This window comes from Microtus oregoni, unplaced genomic scaffold (assembly GCF_018167655.1).
Source record: "Microtus oregoni isolate MIOR12 unplaced genomic scaffold, Mior012 000033F_ref0000390, whole genome shotgun sequence".
NCBI lineage: Eukaryota > Metazoa > Chordata > Mammalia > Rodentia > Cricetidae > Microtus > Microtus oregoni.
Genome location: NW_024543092.1, coordinates 17,230,787 through 17,254,488, shown reverse-complemented (window position 1 = coordinate 17,254,488; position 23,702 = coordinate 17,230,787). Strand labels below are relative to the sequence as shown.

Here is a 23,702-nt window from a genome sequence, read left to right as displayed (position 1 = left end):
TCCAGGAATCTCAGCATGAGCCTGAGATTGAGAGCTGTCTCCTCCCGTTTTATATTCCTCTCATTCTGGGATTAATGGCATGCACCACTATCGCCTGGTTTCTATGATAAACTAGTGTGGCTGCTGGGATTAAAGGTGTGTGTCAGTGCTGCCTGGTCTCTAAGACTGGCCAGTGTGGCTGTTTTACTTTTGTGATCTTCAGGCAAGCTTTACTATTAAAATGCAAATGAAATGCCATGGGTTTCTTTATTCACTGCCAAGAGAGACTTCTCTGATAAAGCTAAGACTACCCTTTATCTTGTCTGCAGGTATAAACAAAGGGCTTTAGAAGACAGATTAAGCTGTGCCAATTTAACTAAACAGTAATCAGTCCCTGCTAGGGCTTAGGACTTCCTCAGCCATGTGCTTTGACCATTTTTCAGATATGTGCTAGACATACAATGTATGTTGTATAATTCCATGACTTATTGAAATACATGTAAATCCAGAGACCCCACACTGAGATGGGTTTAGCCTTGCCCCAGACTGCTCCACCCTAAAGAGACAAAGGTAAGTGAGAAGTCAGGTATTGTACCGGAGAGAAAAAGAAACCATTATTATTATCTGGAAGCAAGATTTTTTTTCATTTTTATTTATTTATTATGTATATACAGTGTTCGACCTGCATATGTCCCTGCAGACCAGAAGAGGGCACCAACTCTCATTGCAGTGGTTGTGAGCCACCATGTAGGTGCTGGGAGTTGAACTCAGGACCTCTGGAAGAGCAGTCAGTGCTCTTAACCTCTGAGCCATCTCTCCAACCCCTGGTAACAAGAGTTTTAAGTGAAAAGTTTGCGTTTTCATCAAGTTTATGCAGCGTTCCTTCAGGCACATACAGGTCGTTGTGAAAATGTGTGTCTGAAGACTCACCACAACCACAAGCAGCTGCACAGATGGCTGGATGTGCAGACACTTCATCTCCATCTGTTCACCACCATCTGGTAATGCTTCTTCCCTTGATCTGTCCTTCCTGCTGTCTCAGCTAGCACTGAGATGACAGGGAAGTGATGGACGTGTGACCAGCATGCAGAGATTGCAATCTTGGCATTGATTCCCATATTACTAAACAGACCAAAGCTAGAATGCCATTTTCTTCTATTCAGCTATTAGGTTTGAGCCATGTGAGGGGGACTAACGTGGCCTGCAAGTCCCTCCAAAAACTTGCAGGGTGCAAACTGGCTCAAGCCAGACCTTCTGGGCTGAAACCTGCACCTGCAAGGAACCAACCCTCACCTCCAAGGAGGACTTTCCTTTGTAAAACTGGGAAAAGAACTCATTTATTAGCGGTTATTAAATTTTTAAATTATGTAGAAGAAGAGCATTTGAAGCATGTGATTTCTTTTAAAGTCACAATGAGGGGTCAGTTGGGAAAGGGGTCTTTTTATACTAGATCAAAATGTTAATGGGACCTATGTCTTCTACCCCAGCAAAGGTTCATTTTCTTATGTTGGCAATAACATCAAACACATCAGCCAGTTTTATCTAATTTTGATTCCATACGTTCTGCCCACTAAACAAAGTGTGACATACTATTCTTTACTCTTTTGTTTGTATGTATTTATAGCTAAGTAGCCTTGGCCTTTTTCCTTACCATATCTAATGTGAAGGCCTGAGCTGGCTTCATCTGCCATTGATGGAACCAAAGCCAACATGTCCTTTCTAAACAGTACTGCCCAGATCTAACCAGAGTCTGGCAATTTTAACTCATTGCTGAAAGTCGAGTTCAAAACAAGTATTTGTCAGTATAGTGATGCATGGTTTAGAAAATAAACTTTAGAGTATATTAATAATCATATTTGCCACTAGGGGTCAGTAAAGCCCTTTGTCAAAGTGAACTTGAGCTCAACTTCATGTGTAATTTAATGGTCATCAGAAAGCTTGGTATGCACATAAATTTCATTGTGTATTTGTGCCACATTATTCAGCCCTAGAGAGGAATGGAATCCTCGCACCGGTAGGAAAAGGGACACAGCTGTTATTATTGTTATGTTGAGCAATATAAGACAGCCTCAGAAAGACAGGTGCCAAATTTTTCTCTTACATGTAGACTTTAGCTTTAAATTTGTGTGTGTATAGATGTGTTTGTGTGGCTGTGTGTGTATCCGTGTGTGTATCTGTGTGTGGCTGTGTGTGTATATCTCTGTGTGGCTGTGTGTGTATCTGTGTGTGTGGCTGTGTGTGTATCTGTGTGTATCTGTGTGTATCTGTGTGTGGCTGTGTGTGTATCTCTGTGTGTGGCTGTGTGTGTATCTCTGTGTGTGGCTGTCTGTGTGTGTATCTGTGTATGTGGCTGTGTGTGGCTGTGTGTGTATCTCTGTGTGTAGCTGTCTGTGTGTGTATCTGTGTGTGTGGCTGTCTGTGTATCTGTGTGTGTGGCTGTCTGTGTGTGTATCTCTGTGTGTGGCTGTCTGTGTGTGTGGCTGTCTGTGTGTGTAGCTGTCTGTGTGTGTATCTGTGTGTGGTTGTCTGTGTATCTGTGTATGTGGCTGTCTGTGTGTGTATCTGTGTGTGGCTGTCTGTGTGTGTGGCTGTCTGTGTGTGTGGCTGTGTGTGGCTGTGTGTGTATCTCTGTGTGTGGCTGTCTATGTGTGTATCTGTGTGTGTGGCTGTCTGTGTGTGTATCTGTGTGTGTGGCTGTCTGTGTATCTGTGTGTGTGGCTGTCTGTGTGTATATCTGTGTGTGTGGCTGTGTGTGTATCTGTGTGTGACTATGTGTGTAAGGTAGGAAAGAACTGAGGGGTGGGGATGTGGTGTAAGGAAGGTGGGGGTGAAGAAAGAGCGATTGATGTGAGGTGAAAGAAGAGAGAAGGGGAGAGAGGGACTGGGAGGAGAGTATGGGAAGGGGAGTGTGAGTAAGGACCATGTATAATGACATAGATGTTAGGAATGTCAATGTTTTGTGTGCTGATTCAATACTTGTGGGAAAGCATGTGAGAATGTATTGCGGTCCTCGGAGGTCCAGACTCCCTCTGAGTAGTTATCTTGCTTCAACATTGTCTGCCTGCTTTGCTGGGTGCCAGACCCTTAAAATGGTTATTTTAGACGGGGCGTCTGTACTCACTACCTTCAGTCTTCACCTCAGTCTGGATACATAAGAGACACGTCTTATCTGCTATTTTTCCCCCTCCAAAACAGGGTGTCTCTGTGTAGTTTTGGAGTCTGTCCTGGAACTTGTTCTGTAGACCAGGCTGGCCTCAAACTCACAGAGATCCACCTGTCTCTGCCTCCCGAGTGCTGGGATTCAGGGCACGTGCCACCAACATCCAGCTAGCTACTCTTTTTAATTACCAGCTCCGCCTGTGAGGTCAGAAGGTCACTCTGGGAGTCAGTTGTCCCCTTTCACCATGAGCATCCTAGGGATCGAATGTAGAGTGTCAGCACTGTCACATGCTAAGTGACCTCACGGCCCTAACCTTGCTTTATCCACTGTAAAAATGTGGGAGCTTTACTCCATGAGCTAGGAACAGTTCTGTCTCCCCAGCCCAGGCAGTGTAAATGCCTTGTCAATGACTTGCTCTCGACGTTTGTCTTTGGGAGTGTTTGTTTACCAAAACTAAAGCTATCCCAGAGTGAGGTAACGGCAACTGCCACCAAGCCTGACACTCAAGTTCAAGCTTGGGGACCCACAGAGTAGGAGCACAGGGATGACTCCTGGGAGTTGTCACCTGACCTCTACATAGGTTCTGTTGCATTGCTAACTTTGGTTGTCATGGAGCATGACTAGGGCAGGGGGACAGAACTTTCTTATCACACAGCACAGTCGTACACCCCAGGAAGTGTCGCTTTTCCCTAAGCATTCCCTGGGTGAACTGCCATTCTAGGCTGTCCTCATAGGCACCGCTTTCCAACCTCTCATCCCCTGCTCTGCAGCTGCTACTGTGAGCTTCCATTGACTCGGGTTCCTCCCGCGTCCTTGCTCATCTGCTGTTGCAGCTGTGACCTAACATGCTAAGGAGCACATAGGACTCTTAACCCCATGATTTAGATAGCACCAGTAAACATTGTCTGTCGCCAGTACATACAAACACATCTTCTAGAACAGTGAACACCGTCTATCTCCAGTACATACAAACACATCTTCTAGAACAGTGAACACCCTCTATTTCCAGTACATACAAACACATCTAGAACAGTGAACACCCTCTATCTCCAGTACATACAAACACATCTTCTAGAACAGTGAACACCCTCTATCTTCAGTACATACAAACACATCTTCTAGAACAGTGAACACCCTCTATCTTCAGTACATACAAACACATCTTCTAGAACAGTGAACACCGTCTATCTCCAGTACATACAAACACATCTTCTAGAACAGTGAACACCGTCTATCTCCAGTACATACAAACACGTCTTCTAGAACAGTAACACCCTCTATCTCCAGTACATACAAACACATCTAGAACAGTGAACACCGTCTATCTCCAGTACATACAAACACGTCTTCTAGAACAGTGAACACCCTCTATCTCCAGTACATACACACACATCTTCTAGAACAGTGAACACCCTCTATCTCCAGTACATACAAACACATCTAGAACAGTGAACACCGTCTATCTCCAGTACATACAAACACGTCTTCTAGAACAGTGAACACTGTCTATCTCCAGTACATACAAACACATCTTCTAGAACAGTGAACACCGTCTATCTTCAGTACATACAAACACATCTTCTAGAACAGTGAACACCGTCTATCTCCAGTACATACACACACATCTAGAACAGTGAACACCGTCTATCTCCAGTACATACAAACACGTCTTCTAGAACAGTGAACACCGTCTATCTTCAGTACATACAAACACATCTAGAACAGTGAATACCGTCTATCTTCAGTACATACAAACACGTCTTCTAGAACAGTGAACACCCTCTATCTTCAGTACATACAAACACATCTTCTAGAACAGTGAACACCGTCTATCTCCAGTACATACAAACACATCTTCTAGAACAGTGAACACCGTCTATCTTCAGTACATACAAACACATCTTCTAGAACAGTGAACACCCTCTATCTCCAGTACATACACACACATCTAGAACAGTGAACACCGTCTATCTCCAGTACATACAAACACGTCTTCTAGAACAGTGAACACCGTCTATCTTCAGTACATACAAACACATCTTCTAGAACAGTGAACACCCTCTATCTCCAGTACATACACACACATCTTCTAGAACAGTGAACACCGTCTATCTCCAGTACATACACACACGTCTAGAACGGTGAACACCGTCTATCTTCAGTACATACAAACACATCTAGAACAGTGAATACCGTCTATCTTCAGTACATACAAACACATCTTCTAGAACAGTGAACACCCTCTATCTCCAGTACATACACACACATCTTCTAGAACAGTGAACACCGTCTATCTCCAGTACATACAAACACATCTTCTAGAACAGTGAACACCCTCTATCTCCAGTACATACAAACACATCTTCTAGAACAGTGAACACCCTCTATCTCCAGTACATACACACACATCTTCTAGAACAGTGAACACCGTCTATCTTCAGTACATACAAACACATCTTCTAGAACAGTGAACACCGTCTATCTCCAGTACATACACACACATCTAGAACAGTGAACACCGTCTATCTCCAGTACATACAAACACGTCTTCTAGAACAGTGAACACCGTCTATCTCCAGTACACACACACACACGTCTAGAACAGTGAACACCGTCTATCTTCAGTACATACAAACACATCTAGAACAGTGAACACCGTCTATCTTCAGTACATACAAACACATCTTCTAGAACAGTGAACACCGTCTATCTCCAGTACATACACACACATCTTCTAGAACAGTGAACACCGTCTATCTCCAGTACATACAAACACATCTTCTAGAACAGTGAATACCGTCTATCTCCAGTACATACAAACACATCTTCTAGAACAGTGAACACCGTCTATCTCCAGTACATACAAACACATCTTCTAGAACAGTGAACACCCTCTATCTCCAGTACATACACACACATCTTCTAGAACAGTAAACACCCTCTATCTTCAGTACATACAAACACATCTTCTAGAACAGTGAACACCCTCTATCTCCAGTACATACACACACATCTTCTAGAACAGTAAACACCCTCTATCTCCAGTACATACAAACACATCTTCTAGAACAGTGAACACCGTCTATCTCCAGTACATACAAACACATCTTCTAGAACAGTGAACACCGTCTATCTCCAGTACATACAAACACATCTAGAACAGTGAACACCGTCTATCTCCAGTACATACAAACACGTCTTCTAGAACAGTGAACACCCTCTATCTCCAGTACATACACACACATCTTCTAGAACAGTGAACACCGTCTATCTCCAGTACATACAAACACATCTTCTAGAACAGTGAACACCGTCTATCTCCAGTACATACAAACACATCTTCTAGAACAGTGAACACCCTCTATCTCCAGTACATACAAACACGTCTTCTAGAACAGTGCTTCTCAACCTGTGAGGTCAAACAGCCCTTTCACGGGGATCTCCTAAGACCACTGGAAAACACATATTTATTTTACAATTGATAACAGAAGCAAAATTGCAATTATGAGGTACCAACAAAACTAATTTTATGGCTGGGGTCATCACAACATGAGGAACTGTATTAAGGGGCACAGCACTAGAAAGGCTGGGAGCACTGTTTTAGAGCACAGGGAGAGGGTCCGAATGATTCTGAGTAACTGCAGCACCACAGAGTCCACACACCACAGAGTGCCTTGAACCCTGATGTCTACTCTTAACATATACTAACCATTTTAATTTTGGTAAATAACTCCACAGCAAGTTAAAGGTGACATATGAAAATGAAAAAAATTAATGTCCTTGGCAATGCTTAAGCATGCATGGGCAACCCATATATGGTGGTTCTGTTGAACTTGTCTATGTTAGGTTTCATGGTCTAAGTTGATGAGAGAAACTGACCAGGTCTCTTCCTCAAAGGTGACATATAAGGTTACCTTATTGCTATGAGAATACCCATAGAGCTAATAGTCATAAGAGAAAAGGCATAGAAAGATGTCTCCTAAAGTATAGCAGTCTAGGCTAAAATAAAACATTTTTCAGTTCATCCTAAACAACCATTATATTAAGGGACAGTGCAGGAATTAGCTTATATAGAAGGGAACACACCACCACCTCAAATGGTAGAATAAAGACTTCTCAAAACTGCTCCTCCACAAACACAGTAGGGGCAGCAGGCAAAAATTACCCAGATCAGCATGTTTGAAAGTCTGGACTTTAAACAAAGACTTGCAGCAACAAAACCTGCTTGTTATTGGAAGCAGCAGCTCTCAGAACAGCAAACTCCATGGCATTTGTCCTGTCTCAGTCTTGTTTCAGCTCCATGGCCATGGAGACCAGTGGACTCATGCCATAGCCGCTAACACAAGAAGTAGCCTAGCAGCCACTGAAGGGAGCAAAATAGACTCAATGTCCCTGAAAGCCACATTCCAAAGACACTTGTCACTATTTGTCTCCCTGGAAGAGCCCATTGTTAGGGCCTCTTTATTTGATTTGACTCAGAGTTTGCTTATTAACAAAGGTCCTAACATCGGGACATTGTTGTTCAATAGTTTAGACCAGGAGTGAGGGTGACATTTACCTAAGATGGAGACAGCAGCAGGAGAGGAAGAGGAGGATAAGGAACAGGTGGATGTGAAGGCCATTGGGAGCTTTGAAACCCGTAAATTCCTGGGAATCTGTTTGTAGGGTGACAGTGTGCATGCCCAGGGAAGACTTGAGATGGCATGGATCACTCATCTCTGACTGACCTTGATACAAGTAGGAATTGAAGGCGACCCCAACCCATACAGAGCCTCTCAGCAAAGGGTGGAAGACAGTGATTCACTCAAGTCTCTAGGATCAGCCAGACAGCGTGGTGGGCAAAGCCACTTGCACCAAGACCCACATAGAGGAGGGAGAATACTGACTCCAGAATGTTGTCTTCTGGCCTTCCTTAGGCACAGTAGCATGTACCCTGCCCCCACACAAAATGTTTTCTTAAAGAAACATTGTTAATATGTATTCTAATTGCTGACCCACTAACTTTACTCAACAGACTAGTGGTCGGAGATGACAGAGAAGAGAATTTAACAGTATTTTTGCTGGAAGGTTATTATAATATAAATAAAATATAATATAAAAACCACAGCAAAAACTCAAAGTAGAAGTAAAACAAGAATCTATCTTCTATTTACTCAAAATGTCCAGTACTTACCCTAAAAAAATCACAAAACATACAAAAATCAGAAAGTATATTGGGCAATCTGCAGAAGCTGTGTGAGAAAGTACAGATTTTCAGATTATCAGAAAAAAAAATACTTGAATCATCGACATGTTCAAAGAGCTGAAGGAAACAAAAATGTCCAGAACTGAAGTTTGAGCCTGTGGTCTTATCAAATAGCAAAATCAGTGGGCAGTCAGAAGCAGTGGCGCTGGAGAGATGGCTCAGAGGTAAGAACACTTGCTGCTCCTTAGAGAAACACTGTTCAGGACCTAGTCATCGCATGGTGGCTCACAGTAGTCTGCAGCATCAATCCCAGGGGATCTGACACTGTCTTCTGGCCTCTTCAGACACCAGGTACATATGTGGTGCACAGACAGAAATCTAAGCAAAACACCCATATGCAGAAAGTAAAAATGAAATCTTAAAAAAAAAATAGGAGTCAAAACCAAGAAGAACCAAGTGGGAATTCTGATGTTCAAAAAGTACGGTACAATTACTGAAATGAAAACCTCTTTCCAGGACTTCCAAAGCAGATTTAGTCTGCAAAAGAAAGAATCCCGGAAACTGAAATTAAGTCACATAAAATAAATCCACTCTGAGGAACAGGGCAAAGATGAGTGAAGGAAAACAAAACGAGCTTTGAAGATTTGTACAAAGTTGTCAGACATACCAGGGTGTGCACAGAGCCCCAGAAACCTGTGAAAAGCCGTCTCAGGCATACCAGAGTGTGCACAAAGCCTTGAAGACCTGTGTAAACCTGTCAGGCATAGCAGAATGTGCACAGAGCCCTGGAGACCTGTGCAAAGCTGTCAGGTGTACCAGGATGTGCACAGGGAATACCAGATGGAAAGAAGAGAAAGAGTCCAGAAGAGGATTTGAAGACACATGACTAAAAAATAACACATGATGGAAGATACTGGGTTTCCACATCCAAGAGACTCAGTGAACTCTCCAGAGAATAAAGACATCTACACGGCATGTGCCGAAGCCTTCCAAGAGAAGAAGGAACTCACGGCTGTAGCATGATCCATCATGTGCATGTGTTCTCAGATTAGCAACTGACTTTACAACATATGGACACTGTGGGGGTCAGAAGGCAGTGAGACACTTCAAAATGATCAAAAACTAAGACATTGCCAGAGAGTAAAAAACTAATCAGTCTTAACACACCTCATAGACTCATTGTACACAAAAGAGCTATGACGAGTAACTCTATCATACAGGAACTACTAAATGCTGAAGGGAAAGATAATAATTCAGATCACACAAAGAGCATCAACAAAAACATATATATTATAAAAATTGAAAAAAAAAGAGTCAGGCATGGTGGCACACACCTTTAATCCCAGCACTCGGGAGGTAGAAGCAGGAAGATCTCTGTGAGTTTGAGGCCAGCCTGGTCTACAATAACTAGTTCCAGGACAGGCTTCAAAGTTGTTAGACAGAGAAACCCTGTCTCCAAAAACCAAAAGAGAGAAAGAGAGAGAGAGAGAGAGAGAGAGAGAGAGAGAGAGAAGAAACTGCATCATAGTGGTCATTATAAAACTAACAGCCGGCTCATAATGTATCAAGATGATACTAGAGGGAAGTGTTCTTATACTATTAAAATTAAGCCTGTAGTAATTTGAAGTAGATTACATTCAATTAAAAAGTGAACTGTAATCCCCAAAGCAGCCACTAAGAAAATAACTCTTAAAGAGAATAATAAAAAGGAACAAAAGTATTATATTGTGTAGTTGAAGGCATGCATTTAAAGCAAAACTGGGGTAATAATGGAGGAATAGAAGCACAAAAATACTTAAGACCTGTGAGAAGAAGGACAAAAAGGCAGAGGATGTCTTATAAGCAATTACATTAAATGGTTTCAACACCCAGCGGTCAGGAGGCAACAGCTAGCAGAGTATAAACTAAACTGGCCCAACCATCTACTGTCTGCAAAAGCCACAACTTACCACAGTTGGGGAGTCTCTGTTTAAGGTGCGCCTAGGAAAGCCCGGGATTCAACGACACAAATAAGCTGAAAGTAAAAGTCTGGAAATCAAGACGAAAACTGAAGCCACACCAGAGCTGGAGAGGCTCTTGCCGGCAAGACATAGACCACACTCGGACCCCGCTGCTGGGACAGGCACGGGCGGCAGTTAGTCGGAGCACATGCTTATTTGGGTTACAGTTTTAGGGGTTTTAGTCTACAGTCACGTGAGTCCATTGTGTGGACCTGAAGTGAGATGTGGTAAATAGCAGAGAACACAGGCTTCTCACCTCATGGCTGCCAGGAAAACCAGAGAGAAGAGGAGGAAGGATCTTAGAACCAGACCACGCCCCTCCAAGGCATGCCTTCCCGTGATGTACTCCTTCCAATGAAGGGCCCCTCCGAAAGTTTCTAGCACCTCCTTAAAGAGCACTTCCAGCTCCTGGAGAGCAGGCCTTCTGCATGGCCTGTGCTGAACTGAATAGTCAGCCACAGCATTGACTTGAAGACTAAGAGTAAGGAGAAAGAAACCATCTGAGGATGCTAATTCTTCCATGAGGAAAGCACAACACTTAAAATGTGTTTGCACCTATGAGTGTGTGAGAATTAAACTCTCAAATCCAAGAATGAGAAATGTCAACATCTTTCTTTTTGTCATTGAAGTTTTTTTTATCTTTCACTATCTTGGGATTTTTATTTTTACCCCTACTCTGAATAGTGAATAATATAACTTAGCGGAAGATCAAGAAGTGTCTGGTGTGAACTCCTTTATGGACTAATAACCTTCGATATCATCAAGCACACCCCTCAACCACAGAGCATGTGCAGCGTTTCCCGGACCGTATTAAAGATGCAAGACAAAGATAAATGCCGACAAAGGAGGGAAGGGGAGCCCTCGCGCACTGTTGCTGAGATGGTAAACTGCAGCAGACACCATGGAAAGAGTATGTGGATCCTTAGAACAAATGGAACTACTGATAAGCCAGCAATCAGACACTCAGTATTCATGGCACTGCTCACAGGAGACAAGATGCCAAGCCAGCCTAGGGGTCCACTGACGGACGGACGGACTTTTAAAATAGGATATAGATGTATATAATGCTGTAGTATGCAGCCAAACAGATTCTGTCATTTGTAGCAACGTGGATGGTATGGAAACACCACATTACATGAAACCAGGCACAGAAAAATGCATACACGTCTTCATCATCTAGAAGCTGAATTTTTAATCTAAATATAGAAACCCTCGGAGTGGTTACTGGAGGGTGGGAAGGATAAAGGGGCAGAAGAAAAAAGTTAGCTATTGAGCACAAAGCTACAGCTGTATTTAGTGTTCCAAGCAGAGCACAGTTGGGAGATTATAGATTGTAACAGATCATTAGACATTTGTAAATAAAGGAGCGTGCAAATAATAAAATATTTATTTAAAAAATAAGTGAAAGGAAGTTAAAGGCTTCCAACAGAAATGTGTGACAAATGTGAGGATATAGAAATGCTAATTATTAATTTGATCATTACAGATCACATACATATATCAGTTATCACACCATCTCCCATAAATATGTAATTAAATATGTCAATAAAACTCAACTTACCTGTCGTAGAAAAAAAAGAGAACATATTCTAAAGAGAAAACTGCATCCTAGGCCAAGATGTACCAGCTCCTGGAACTAGCAATGGCAACTTTTAAACATGTCTGTGAAATGTCTCTGGTGAAGTAAAGCAAAAATGAAGAATAAAATATCTCAGCATTGAATTACCAATGGGTATTCGGGAGCTGAGAAACGTTTGTGCGCTAAACAAACTGAGCTCAAGGGTCGCTACTCCGCGAAGCCTTCTCGGGGCTCCAGCATCCAGCAGCCCACACGTTGCTCACGGGAAGGAGGGAAACTCATGAAGAAAAGAGTAGATGCTAGGACAGTTCCCCTCAGTGCACAGTCAGTGACTGACTGTGGCTGAGCAGAGCTGGCCTTAGTGATTCCAGGAGAGGGACACTGGTCCTGCAGCCTTCAGTGGACACGACCTACCGCAGATAGAAGTACCATGCCTTCTTTGGCATAATCAGGTCTTGGGACAACGAAGCTTATTGCTATAGCTATATAACATAGGTGGGTCAAGGTTTCCAGCGAATTCTACCAGGATTTGTTTCACTGTCTTAAGCCCTTGGCTACAGAGGCTGGACCCTTGTGATCACAGGCCACGAGGCCAGCCCCACCTCTGGAAGGCCCATCTGCAGGAGACAAGTTAGGGATAAGTCCACTCTGACCTACGTCCAACCCCACATCCAAAGCGTGCCTCGTTCCTAGACGTCCCATCATCTAGGCCTTCGTAGATCTAAAGCAGCACCACCAGGCAGACCATGGGCCACAGGGCCTGTTCCATCAATTGACTCTAATTGTTACCTGTGGGTCCAACTCCGTGACTTGCGGGTGTCCTGTTTCACATTTGCTTTCCTATTGATGGTCGCCCACAGTGGCCACTTCCTTTACTTTTTGTCACACAGCTCAGAGAGCTAGCCTCAAGTTATGTGACCTTCAGAGCCACACAGAAACCAGTACTCACAAGGTTCCCAACAAGACTTGATTTTCTGTGTCATAGTCTTAAAGTTCTTCATCTTTAAGCAAGGGCTCTGTTCTCATTTGGCATAGAGCACCTCAAATGGTGTATTCAGGCCTGTCCAGCCTTCTTCCGTGTTCCTGGATTTTTCCCCCTCATCACTGATGTTGACCCTATTCAACATGACAGGGTAGACACACCCATGACTGGCCCTGCGTTTGAAGTGGCCTTGTCATCAAGAACTGCCACGGCCAGTCCAGTCCACTTGACATCAGTGACTTGGGAGTCTTACAAACCATTGGCCAAGCGTAGCTGAGAATGGCTTCATTATGGTCAACTCAGTTATACAGAATGAAACCACTTGTAGAATGGAGGGGCCTTCTATATTCCACCAGAATATTCTGTCATCACAATGGAGGTTGCTTGGTCATAGTGGGCCCGCGGAATGACCATGTATAATCACAAGAAGCAGTCGGTAGCCATTCTCCCGTTAGTGGACACTACCGTGTCACTGAAGCTGAACACAGCTGGCTTCTCAGAGACCCTGAGAATGGGCTGCCGCAGAGCATTCTTGGATAGCATCTTGACAGGATGAGTGTGGCCTGCTCAGTTTCAGGGCCTGCAGTCCACACCCAGCAGGCAGACAGTCTGTCATGTTCCACAATGTTATGGGCATTTACAGCCAGTGTTCACCAGTTTCACTAACCTGTGAGGCCCTTGAGGTACATTGTGTGTGAATTCTCAGCATCCACAGGGATCTACAGTATTTGTTGACTGAATAAATGAAAGGAGGGTTAGCCAGGTGATGCTGACCTTAGTGTGGCCAGACTTCAATCCTATCAAGCCCAGTTCATTTGTTTCCTGTGTTTTTCTAGCCCCTTGATTTGCAGATCACATGGGCGCCTGGCTTACTTCATTTCACAAGTCTCATGTTTAGCTGCTCAAATGACCTTTCCGTTCACTTACTGTTTCATAGAATGCATAATTCTGTCATGTCAGCCTGGTTTTCAAGTCTTTCCAATGACCGATTCTCCCCGAATCTGTTTTCCGCTTCTTTCTGGGATGGGTCACTAACACATTATTTCAGGGACTGGGGATGCGGCTCAGTCAGCAGAGTCCTTGCGTAGCAGGCCTTAGCCCTGGGTTTCATCCCCCCACTCCCCACACACACTGGATAAAGTGGGCGGAGTAGAGGATCAGAAGTCCAAGGTTATCCTCTTCTAATAAGCTATATGAGACCTCACCTCAATACTAAAACTATGACTACTAACAATTTATTTTAGAGATTACTCACATCTTAAAATTCTTCAAAGATAATTTTCAATTATCACGTGCCTTCCTTTTTAGTCACCTTGCTGGGATGAGCCAAGTTGCTCCGTGCTGTAAAGGAGCCTGCGTACCGCCGTCCCGAGCGGTAGGCTCCAGGTGTTTAGGTGGGACTTCCTTCCAAAGAAGCAGGGTCTCAGAGGCCAAGCAGCATGTGGCCATGTGCTTCGTGCTGCCTGACCTACAAGAAGGCATTGGCTTCCCGAGGCAGCAGGGGAGGAGATGGAAGAGCAGGGTGCAGCCTGTACGGGAGGTGCTGTGTGTTGCACCATGTTCAGGCAGCAGAGGCTGCGAGGGCAGTGCTCCAGAGTCCGACCTAAGCTCCCACAGTTGGAGCTAATTGCCCTTGAGCAGGTTTATTGCAAAGCACACAGTGCTTGCTGGCCAATAGTAAACAATGTGTTTAGATACTAGGTAAGGAGTACTAGCCGCCGTGGTCTAGCAGCCACTGCACAGCTACCTCCTGTTTCCCACAGTCCCTGCTGGCTTGGGCACCTCTCAGAAACCAGCTTGGGCACAACGGCGGAACAGGCTGCTGTGCCAAGTGGTCAGCCGTGCTGCAGCACCCAGTTAGTTCAGCAGCGCTGGTAGCCAAACGGGCAGAGCAGTGTTCTTCCCATTGGTGTATGGCATCGAAAGAACCTCAGCCAGCCCCCACCAGGAGCCAAGGCTCGGGATGCCAAAAGACACAGAGCTGTGCTTGGACACTGCACAGAACACTGGCAAGAGCCGAACAAGCCTCACCCTGCCCTGCCTTCTGCCGCTGCAGGCTGACAGTGCCTCCCCACAGGAGGGGGCAGTACAAGGCAGGAACTTCCAACAGTTCCCTTTGAGAGGAAACAGCAAGGTTGTGCGGTCACCACCTCTGGTTCTCTGGCTTCTGAGACATCAGAAGCAACAGGCATCTACAACAAGGTGGAAAGAGAAAAAGCAGCCAGCACCTGCCTGCAGCTAGCTGATGGGGAAGTGGGGGGTTCCAGCCACAGAAGAGGTGGAGGGTCCAATTTATTTATTTTACATTATAGTTTTTTGGTTTTGTTTTTTTTGTTGTTGTTGTTGTTGTTTTTTTTTTTTTTTTTTTTTTTTTTTTTTTTTTTTTTTTTTTTTGAATCAGGGTTTCTCTATAGCTTTGGAGCCTCTTCTGGGATTCTCTGTAGACCAGGCTGGCCTTGAGCTCACAGTGATCCGCCTGCCTCTGCCTCCTGAGCGCCACCACCGCCCAGCTATTTTATGTAATTTTTAAACACCCAGAAAAGTTGTGGGCTCTGCCCAGGACTTCATCTAAGAGGAAAAAGGGAGCAGCTCTCCAGGTTTTTCATTCCTGCCAGCCCCCTTCTCCAGTCCAGCCTGTCGGGTAAAGCCACCGCACTGTGTAGAGCTGAGTGTGCTGTTAGCCAGCGACCAAAGCCAAATTCTTGCACTGACATCTGTTGTTCGGTTCTTTGTTTCCAATCATTTATCTTCTCTAAACATAACATGAAGGGAGGGCAAACAGACGCTCATAGAGCATTGAGTTTTTAAACAGACAAGGCCACCAAGCTGCCACTTTACCACGGCCAATTTTAGCACTTGGCATCCAACAGCATCCCAACAGGTCCTTTAAATTTATAACAGAAGCCATTGTGACCCATGGGAGGAACAAAGTGTGGCTTCTTCTCCTTTGCACTGATGCCTTTAGGAAGGTTCCATAGACGCTTAGACACTTCCCTGTGTGACAGGAACGTGGAGCATCCTGTACAATGCTGAACTGAGTTCACTTATGATAGCTGTGAGAGTGTATTATTTGTCTTTGTAGACCTACATCTGGTTATGTTGTTTTTGAAAATTGTATGGAACATTCATAGCCTGAGGTTTCATAGCCAGAAATGAAGGTAACTGAGGCTCTCCAAGAACAAATGATACCTTAAGATTTAAGATCTGACAGCTAAGCATAAGAGAATTATATTAAAACAGTCATGAGCCCAGAGATACAGGACAGGCAACCACCGTGCTGCGATTGGCAGTCACATCATAAAAATCCAGTACCGGTGTGCAAACATGGCATCCACCAGGGTCATAGTGCTCGCCTGCATTATCCAGACAATGAAGTCATAAAACACTATGGTTTTATCTGCCTGTCTAAGGTCTAGGAATACACCAGTATTGTCTCTGATGGGTTATTCAGACCATTCTAGTACATTGTGTATGGTTAGAAAATGCTAATTTTGGGTGGCACACCCCAGGCCTTTAATCCCAACACTCAGGAGGCAGAAGTAGGCGGGTCTCTGTGAGTTCAAGGTCAGCTGGATCTTCAAGAGCTAGTTCCAAGACAGCTAGGGTTATTATATAGAGAAACACTGTCTCAAAAAACAAAAAAGAAAAAAAATGCTGATTTTAATCATAGGAATTACTGCCTAGTTACCAGTAGGCCTAAGCAATTTAAGGATTGCTTGGTTAGTCTGCTACACACCTACAGGAGTCCATTTGATGGCTTGCACTTGTCAAATGATTAGGTGGAGAACTACCAATTCTTTCAAAGGGTTTTCTACTTCATGGAGACTAATTGGAAATGTATGCAGACTAAAATTACTTTTACCTCAGCCCTCATCCTGAGCTGTAGGAAAGATTGTTTTGTTCCGTCTTGTGTAGACTGACATTTTCTGGCGACAAGTAGGGCAGACCTTGAGCAGGAAATGGTGTCATGCTTATATTTTTTAAAGATAACTTTAGCAAATCTGTAAAATTTGGAGAAGAATAGAAATAAGAAGGTTAAGTGCTAATATTCTATTGTTAAGACAAAGGAAGAAGGCTTTACGAGGGTGGTACTGAATGCCAGGGCCAGAGACACAGCTGGGAGGGATGGGGATGTCTGTCTGTGAGACAGGACCGGGAGGAGAAGCTAAGTTCTGATGAAGAAACTGGGCTCCAAACTCAGTCTGATTTTATGTTCCTGAGTGGAATTTGACAGTGTGGCATCTGACTTACCAGGCCATTCCTGGAGTGGCATTTGACAGTGTGGCTTCTGACTTACCAGGCATCCCGGGCAGTGAAACAGGTGCCACTCAAATGTTTCAGTTCCAGGGACAGAAAGCAAACACTGGTTATTTTCTACTTTAAAGATTTTTTTCCCATAAAAACCTCTGTGCCAGAACAAAGGCGCATCGTGTGCAAATGCAGCTGGCTGCAATCTTGGTGTCATAGATGTGGTTTTGTGTGTTTGTCTCAACTGGGCACTACCCCTCTGGTTTCAGAGATGATGGAGTGATCAAAATGGAACTGACCTCCACAATCAGTGGTATGCATACCCTAGACTCTGACACTTGGGACAGCCATTGGGAACCCCCTACTGTGAGTAGAGACAGTAGAAGATTAAAGAATAGGGCACCCCTGGCAGTAACAACGGCAATAGCTTTCATGGCAGGGAAGACAGCAGCTGCCATCTTGGAGTCAGGAAGGTTTGAGTTGTGTTGTTGGGGTTTCTGTCCTGCCCAGTTTCCACGGCCATTTAGCCCCAAATAAATCACACAGAGGTCTACATTAGTTATAAACTGATTGGCCCATTAGCTCAAGCTTCTTATTAACTCTTATAACTTAGATTAGCCCATTATTCTTGTCTATGCTAGCCACATGGCTCAGAACCTTATTCAGCGAGGCAGTCACATCTTACTTCTTCTGTGGCTGGGTCATAACTGTGGATCAAGCTTTCCTCTTCCCAAAGAGTTTTGCAGAAACACTCCATAGATGAGGACGTAAACTACTCAGTGACGAATGTTTGGGCAAGAGATACTGGATTGGTCCAGGGACATTGAGCCATGAAGGAGAGAAGGGAAGGAAATGAAGCCTCAGAGGCTGGAAGAGTGGAGACATCTGCAGGAGACAGCCGTAGAAGACAGTGAAAGGATGCCGTGCAGGATGAGAAGAGGAGCCAGGGAAGGAGCGGATGACCTAATCCACAGAGGGCCTAATCAGAAGAACAGGAGGAGTGGGTGTAGCGGATCTTTCTCTGTCCCACCAGCCAGTTCCCAAATCACCACACGGAGACTTATTAATTATGAAAGCTCAGCTGATACCTTAGGCTTGTTTCTAACTAGCTCTTACAACTTAAATTAACCCATTCCTATTAATTTATGTGTGGCCATGACTCATGGCTTGTTACCTCATCTCCTACATGTCTTACTTCCTCTGCATCTGACTGGTGAATCCACCTTCTTCCCAGCGTCTCTCTGCACTGCAAATCCTGCCTAGCTATTGGTCATTTAGCTTTTTATTAAACCAATCACAGTGAAATATCTTCACACAGTGTAAAGGAATATTCCACAACAAACAGGGACCAAGGAGGTGGACTGGCAGATAGGACATTGCTCTTAAGGAATCTGTCAGAGTTCCTTTAGGCCATGTTTTATGATAAATTGTAAAACAAGCACATAAGTGTCAGATTTTATAAAGGAGATATATAAATATTTATGTTTAGAAATCACATGAGACATGTGATTTATGAATAAAAATATAAAATTTATAAATATGAAAAATTATATAGACATATATGTCCCATACATATAAATATTTCATGGAAGAAATCATCTGTATCATGTCACATTTTGAGATCCAAAATGATATTCTGACATATATAAAAGGAGAGTTATAGTTTCCGTGAATGCATGTCAGTTTCATCGAGAAGTCCATAGTGGCTGGGTTTTGGTTTATTTAGCACACACTCTATTTAGTCTGTCATTTAGGGTAGAGCTGTCACTTTGTTTTTATGCCCACAATTCCCCCAAAGAAGAAATGCCTGTGGTTGGTAAAATGACAGTGTTGTAATTGGAGCGGCGGGCTATGTTCCTGGCGCCCGGCCGCCCACACGGCTAGCTTTATACCTGATAATTACACAGAAGCTGTATTCTTTTAAACACTGCTTGGCCCATTAGTTCCAGCCTCTTATTGGCTAGCTCTTACATATTGACCTAACCCGTTTCTAATAATCTGTGTAGCCCACGAGGTGGCTTACCTGCGGCTGTGTCAAGAGTGAGAATCATGGTGACTCCTGACTCAGCTTCTTTCTCCCAGCATTCTGTTCTGTTTACTCCACACACCTAAGGGTTGGCCTATCAAATGGGCCTAGGCAGTTTCTTTATTAATAAGAAATCACTCCCACATCATTTCCCCTTTTTCTATTTAAACAAAAAAAGAAAGGCTTTAACTTTAACATAGTAAAATTACATATAACAAAACAGTTATCAAGTAAAAATTATAATAATCTTTATCATAACTAAGGAAAACTATAACTATAACTATTCTTAACTCCATCAAAGACTCCAGAAAGATATAATATTACCTAAGCAAACAAGAAATTCAAAACTCTAGAAATGACAGAGACATCTCGCTGCCTGGACAGTCACCCAAAGTTCCTCTGTACCGTTGGGGCATCCATCTTCAGCCTTCAGGCCCATAGTATCCAGCAGACATTTCCATGAAGCAGGAAATTTCAAAGACAGTTCAGTCATTATCTGTTGTGTCCTGAAGAATGTCTAGCAGACTCTTTCATGAATCAGGAACCCTGAAAGATCATCTCACCTTTAGGCAAGTTCAGCAGTCCTCTCTCTGCGGGTTCTCTGTGTCCAGTTTATGCAATAGTCCAGGAAAGAGCAGTTTCTTGCCCAAATGGCTATCAAACTCCATAAGGATCCTCTTCGGTGCCCATCTTCTTCCTGAAGTAGATTTGTGCTGCAAGGAGCATAATGTCTCATTGTCATGAAAAGCCCTAAGTTATTAAAACATTTAAAATGCCATATTCTATAATCTTTGAAAAATATGAAGAATGCCTATCTAAAATATATCTATGTTTATCTAGAAAATCTTAACTAACATGACTACAAGCTTGACTATTATTGATTATCCATTGACAACCTATATACATTACATTTTTAAGTGAACCACACAATCACAATACCTTAATAAAGATCAGAAATACATATACATATAACAAAATTGACCTTAAATCTCTATCAATAAAGCAAAATCTATACTAATGCAAATCATTCATATCTATATCATATCCCCCTTTAAATGTAAAAGAACGTTTATAAACCATATTTGGGAACATGGGCGCAGTTTTTTCTCTCCAAACTGCTTCCTGCTGAATGGGGGCATCATTAATTAGGTCTTTCATGGTATAACCTGTGTGCTAGTTTCATCTCAGTTGGCAGTTGAGCGAAGCAATTTTCTGAAGATGTTCACAGCAACCCTTCAGGAGGGCATGGTCCATCATACCATATTGGGACAGAAGCAATCCACACACTCTCACCCTCTGTGAAAACAAAATAAGAAACTCCTTTCCAAAGCATCATGTCCTTAGATCCAAATTTCAAAGTCAAGGCACTTTCAAAATATCTATGTTGGGTTAGTTCAGCAGCATTTATAAACAAATATCTTTTAGCAGCTGTTGTTCTTTTCTCAGCATTCAAACAATTCAAAGAGAGCATAATAGCATACAGTATCAAAATTCTCTGTGTATTTTCCATCTTTGTGCACTTTATTTTAAACTCTATTTTGTCCCTCAAAGCTGTCTACTGTGATCCCTGGAATCTGTGACTGTGAGCGCTCATGGTAGAGGAGACTTTGTGAAGAGATATTGTTACAGCTTTGGAACAGAAAGGGGACCCTAGATTGTCCAGACAGACTCCGTGTTGGCTTTTCCTCATTTCTATGTCAGGATATCTAAAGAAGCAATTTTAAAAAGGAAGCGATTAATCTGGGTTACAGTTTAAGAAATACATTCCATTATAGTGGGGAAGGCATGGTGGCAGGAGAGGAAGCCCCCCGGTCACACTGCATCCGAAGGCAGTGGGCCACCAGCAGTAACAGTCAAGCATTTGTGTGTGCACAGAAATGTGGAAGGCTGCCAAGTGTGGGCAGAAAGTCTGCTCAGTTCTCACTGCGGCCTCCAAGTGCCCATACATGGTGAGTGCCACAGATAGTGCATTCATGAGGCTAGAGGGATATCCCATCATCTCCCTCTATACGCAAGGGAAACTGAGGCTATCATTGGCCCAAGCTCAGAGAACTAACTACTTGGAAGTAAGGCCAGAGTGCCCACCTTACAGCCGGCTCCAGCCCTTCCCTACTGAACTGGGCAGCAGTGATCAAGTCACAGCAACTATCTATGTGAATTAGGGAGACAGGAAATTTGTCTAAAGAAATTATGTTAATGTTAGTTTTGCTCATGATTACAAGTGACATCTGAGCCATGGGTTTCCAGATTCCCCACAGTGCTACTTTGTGGACCATATGCAGACAGAACAGAATGTCAGGTGGACCACGTTTGACATTTAGAAGCAACTATGTTCTCATGTTTCACACGGGACTTATTGTCTCCATGTTAGTGAAGAAATGGAGCAGGAGCTTACACACATAGACTTCCCAAGATGTCAAGAGAGCAGCTTGTCCAGAAGTGTGGCTGTTGGTGGGACAAGAGTTCGAGGGCAGCCTGGTCTACATGGTGAGTTCCAGGACAGCCAGAGCTATATAGTGAGACCTGTCTCAAAAGAAAAAAGAAAAGAAATGTGGCTCTTGTTTGTTTGTGTAGTATTTTTAAATAAAATATCCCTGGCTCTAATGAACATTTATCATTTTAAACATGTGGATGTTCATATATGCATGTGTGTCTGTGGAGACCAGAAGTAGACATTGAGAATTTTCCTTGATTGATCTCCACTTCATTTACTGAGGCAGGGTCTCTCACTGAACCCAGACATAGCAGCTACTCTAGCTCATCGCTTACCCTGGGGCCCCGGGTCTCTGCCTCCTCAGCACTGGAATTGTAGGCAAGTTGCAAGGCTCACTTGGTTTCTAGGTGAAAGCCAGAGATCCAGACTAAGTCTGCACATTGGCACATAGTCTCTTTCTCCATCCAGCTGCCCCCCTTTACACTTCAAACCTCCTGGAGTCTCGCTGTCCAATTTTCAATCAATAAAGGCAACCGAGTTTACCTGAAATGACTCACCTACTTCCAGTCATTGTATAAATAAGGCAGGCAGGTAGACAGACAGACAAACCAACCTTATTTCCTCTAAGGAGAAAAATGTAGAATTTGCAAATTATGTATGATAGACTAATACATCATGCAAAGGACTCATCAATATGTAAATTTATTTCTAGCATTTTTCACTTCTTGTGTGTCCCTGCTGTAATACTATCCCTAACAAGGCCGTAATGCATGGAATGTTAATACGAAATATCATAAAGTGTACAATAACTTTAGAAGGTCCACTCATTACCTCATCAGAACTGCTTCAATATTAGTCATTCATAATATATAAGTTACCTTTTTGTTTCCAGATTTGGCTTTTCAAGAGGGGTCTTGTTATATAGCCCAGTTGGCCTAGACCTCATCATCTTCACGCCTCAGTCTCTCAGACCCTGGCTTTACAGGTGTATGTCACCACAGCAGGCTGAGTCTGCTGTGCTAACATCCCTTCAACCTTTAGACAAAGGAAGCATTGTGTGTTTCTTTCTGCTGGAGTGTATCCCCGTGTCTACTTGTATTGATCTCTTGGCTGGACGCCAGTATCTGAGAAGTGGGATTCATGGGAAATCATATACCTGGCTCCTGTCTTAGCTTTCTTCAACACATGACTGTTCTTCATTAATTCATATATTGTGTATCTGTGTCTTACAGGGGTACGAATTTTTCCAAGGACAACCTTCACCCTGGATATCAAGATAACTTTCACAGCAGCCTTAGGAACCTTTGGCTCATTTTTGATGTCAGGGCGAGGGAAAAATGAAAATGTGAAGGGTTTGTTTTTTTCTTTTGTGGTTAATTTATTTACCTATTGTGGATTATTCATTAAAAATATTTTTTAAGACATCATTGTTTTCTATTGTTTAAAAAAAGCTATAACACATCATCAAAATGAAGCATTTTCAAAATGAAGAAACATCCATACAAAAGCATAGCCTAGGAATTGTGATGCTATCCCGCTGTGTAATGGGGGAAGCTGAACACACAGGGAAGAGCGTAGGGAGTGTGTCTGCATCATGGGAGAGAGCACAGCAGATCTGTACACTTTGCCACTGACTTAGTCAAAAACCACTTGTGTAGGGGCTGGAGAGATGGCTCAGAGGTTAAGAGCATTGCCTGCTCTTCCAAAGGTCCTGAGTTCAATTCCCAGCAACCACATGGTGGCTCACAACCATCTGTAATGGGGTCTGGTGCCCTCTTCTGGCCTGCAAACATACACACAGACAGAATATTGTATACATACATAAATAAATAAATAAATATTTAAAAAAAAAAACACTTGTGTAGTGTGTGCTGTGTGTCGGGACCCGTCATGGTGACTTAGGACACAACAGTGAGCAGACACCTGAGGTTGCCACCTTTGCTACGGCTCCTGAGCAGTGTTAACAGTCCTGCCTCCCTCCCTAGGCAAACTTCTTAAGTCTCATTATGACTGAGGTGAGAGACTCCTAAAGGAGCTCATGGTTGGTTGGTTGGTTGACTAGGGTGTTAAAGATAACACATCCAAGGTCACATTTAAAAAAAAAAAAGG

The 23,702-nt window shown here is 43.3% G+C and overlaps 1 protein-coding gene across 2 annotated transcripts in view; it reads left to right on the top strand.

The window, feature by feature from the left end:
* The window catches only part of Rsph3 (radial spoke head 3), a 46,128-nt gene extending 22,938 nt beyond the window's left edge, over positions 1-23,190 (top strand). The window contains exon 8 of one of the 2 annotated variants that reach the window (XM_041680128.1): positions 22,826-23,190. In XM_041680128.1, coding sequence (XP_041536062.1) covers positions 22,826-23,013 — 188 coding nt within the window. In that variant the 3' untranslated portion in view covers positions 23,014-23,190. The remainder of the gene's footprint in view (positions 1-22,825) is intronic. The other variant, XM_041680129.1, reaches the window with a different exon arrangement.
* Positions 23,191-23,702: the final 512 nt, after the last annotated feature.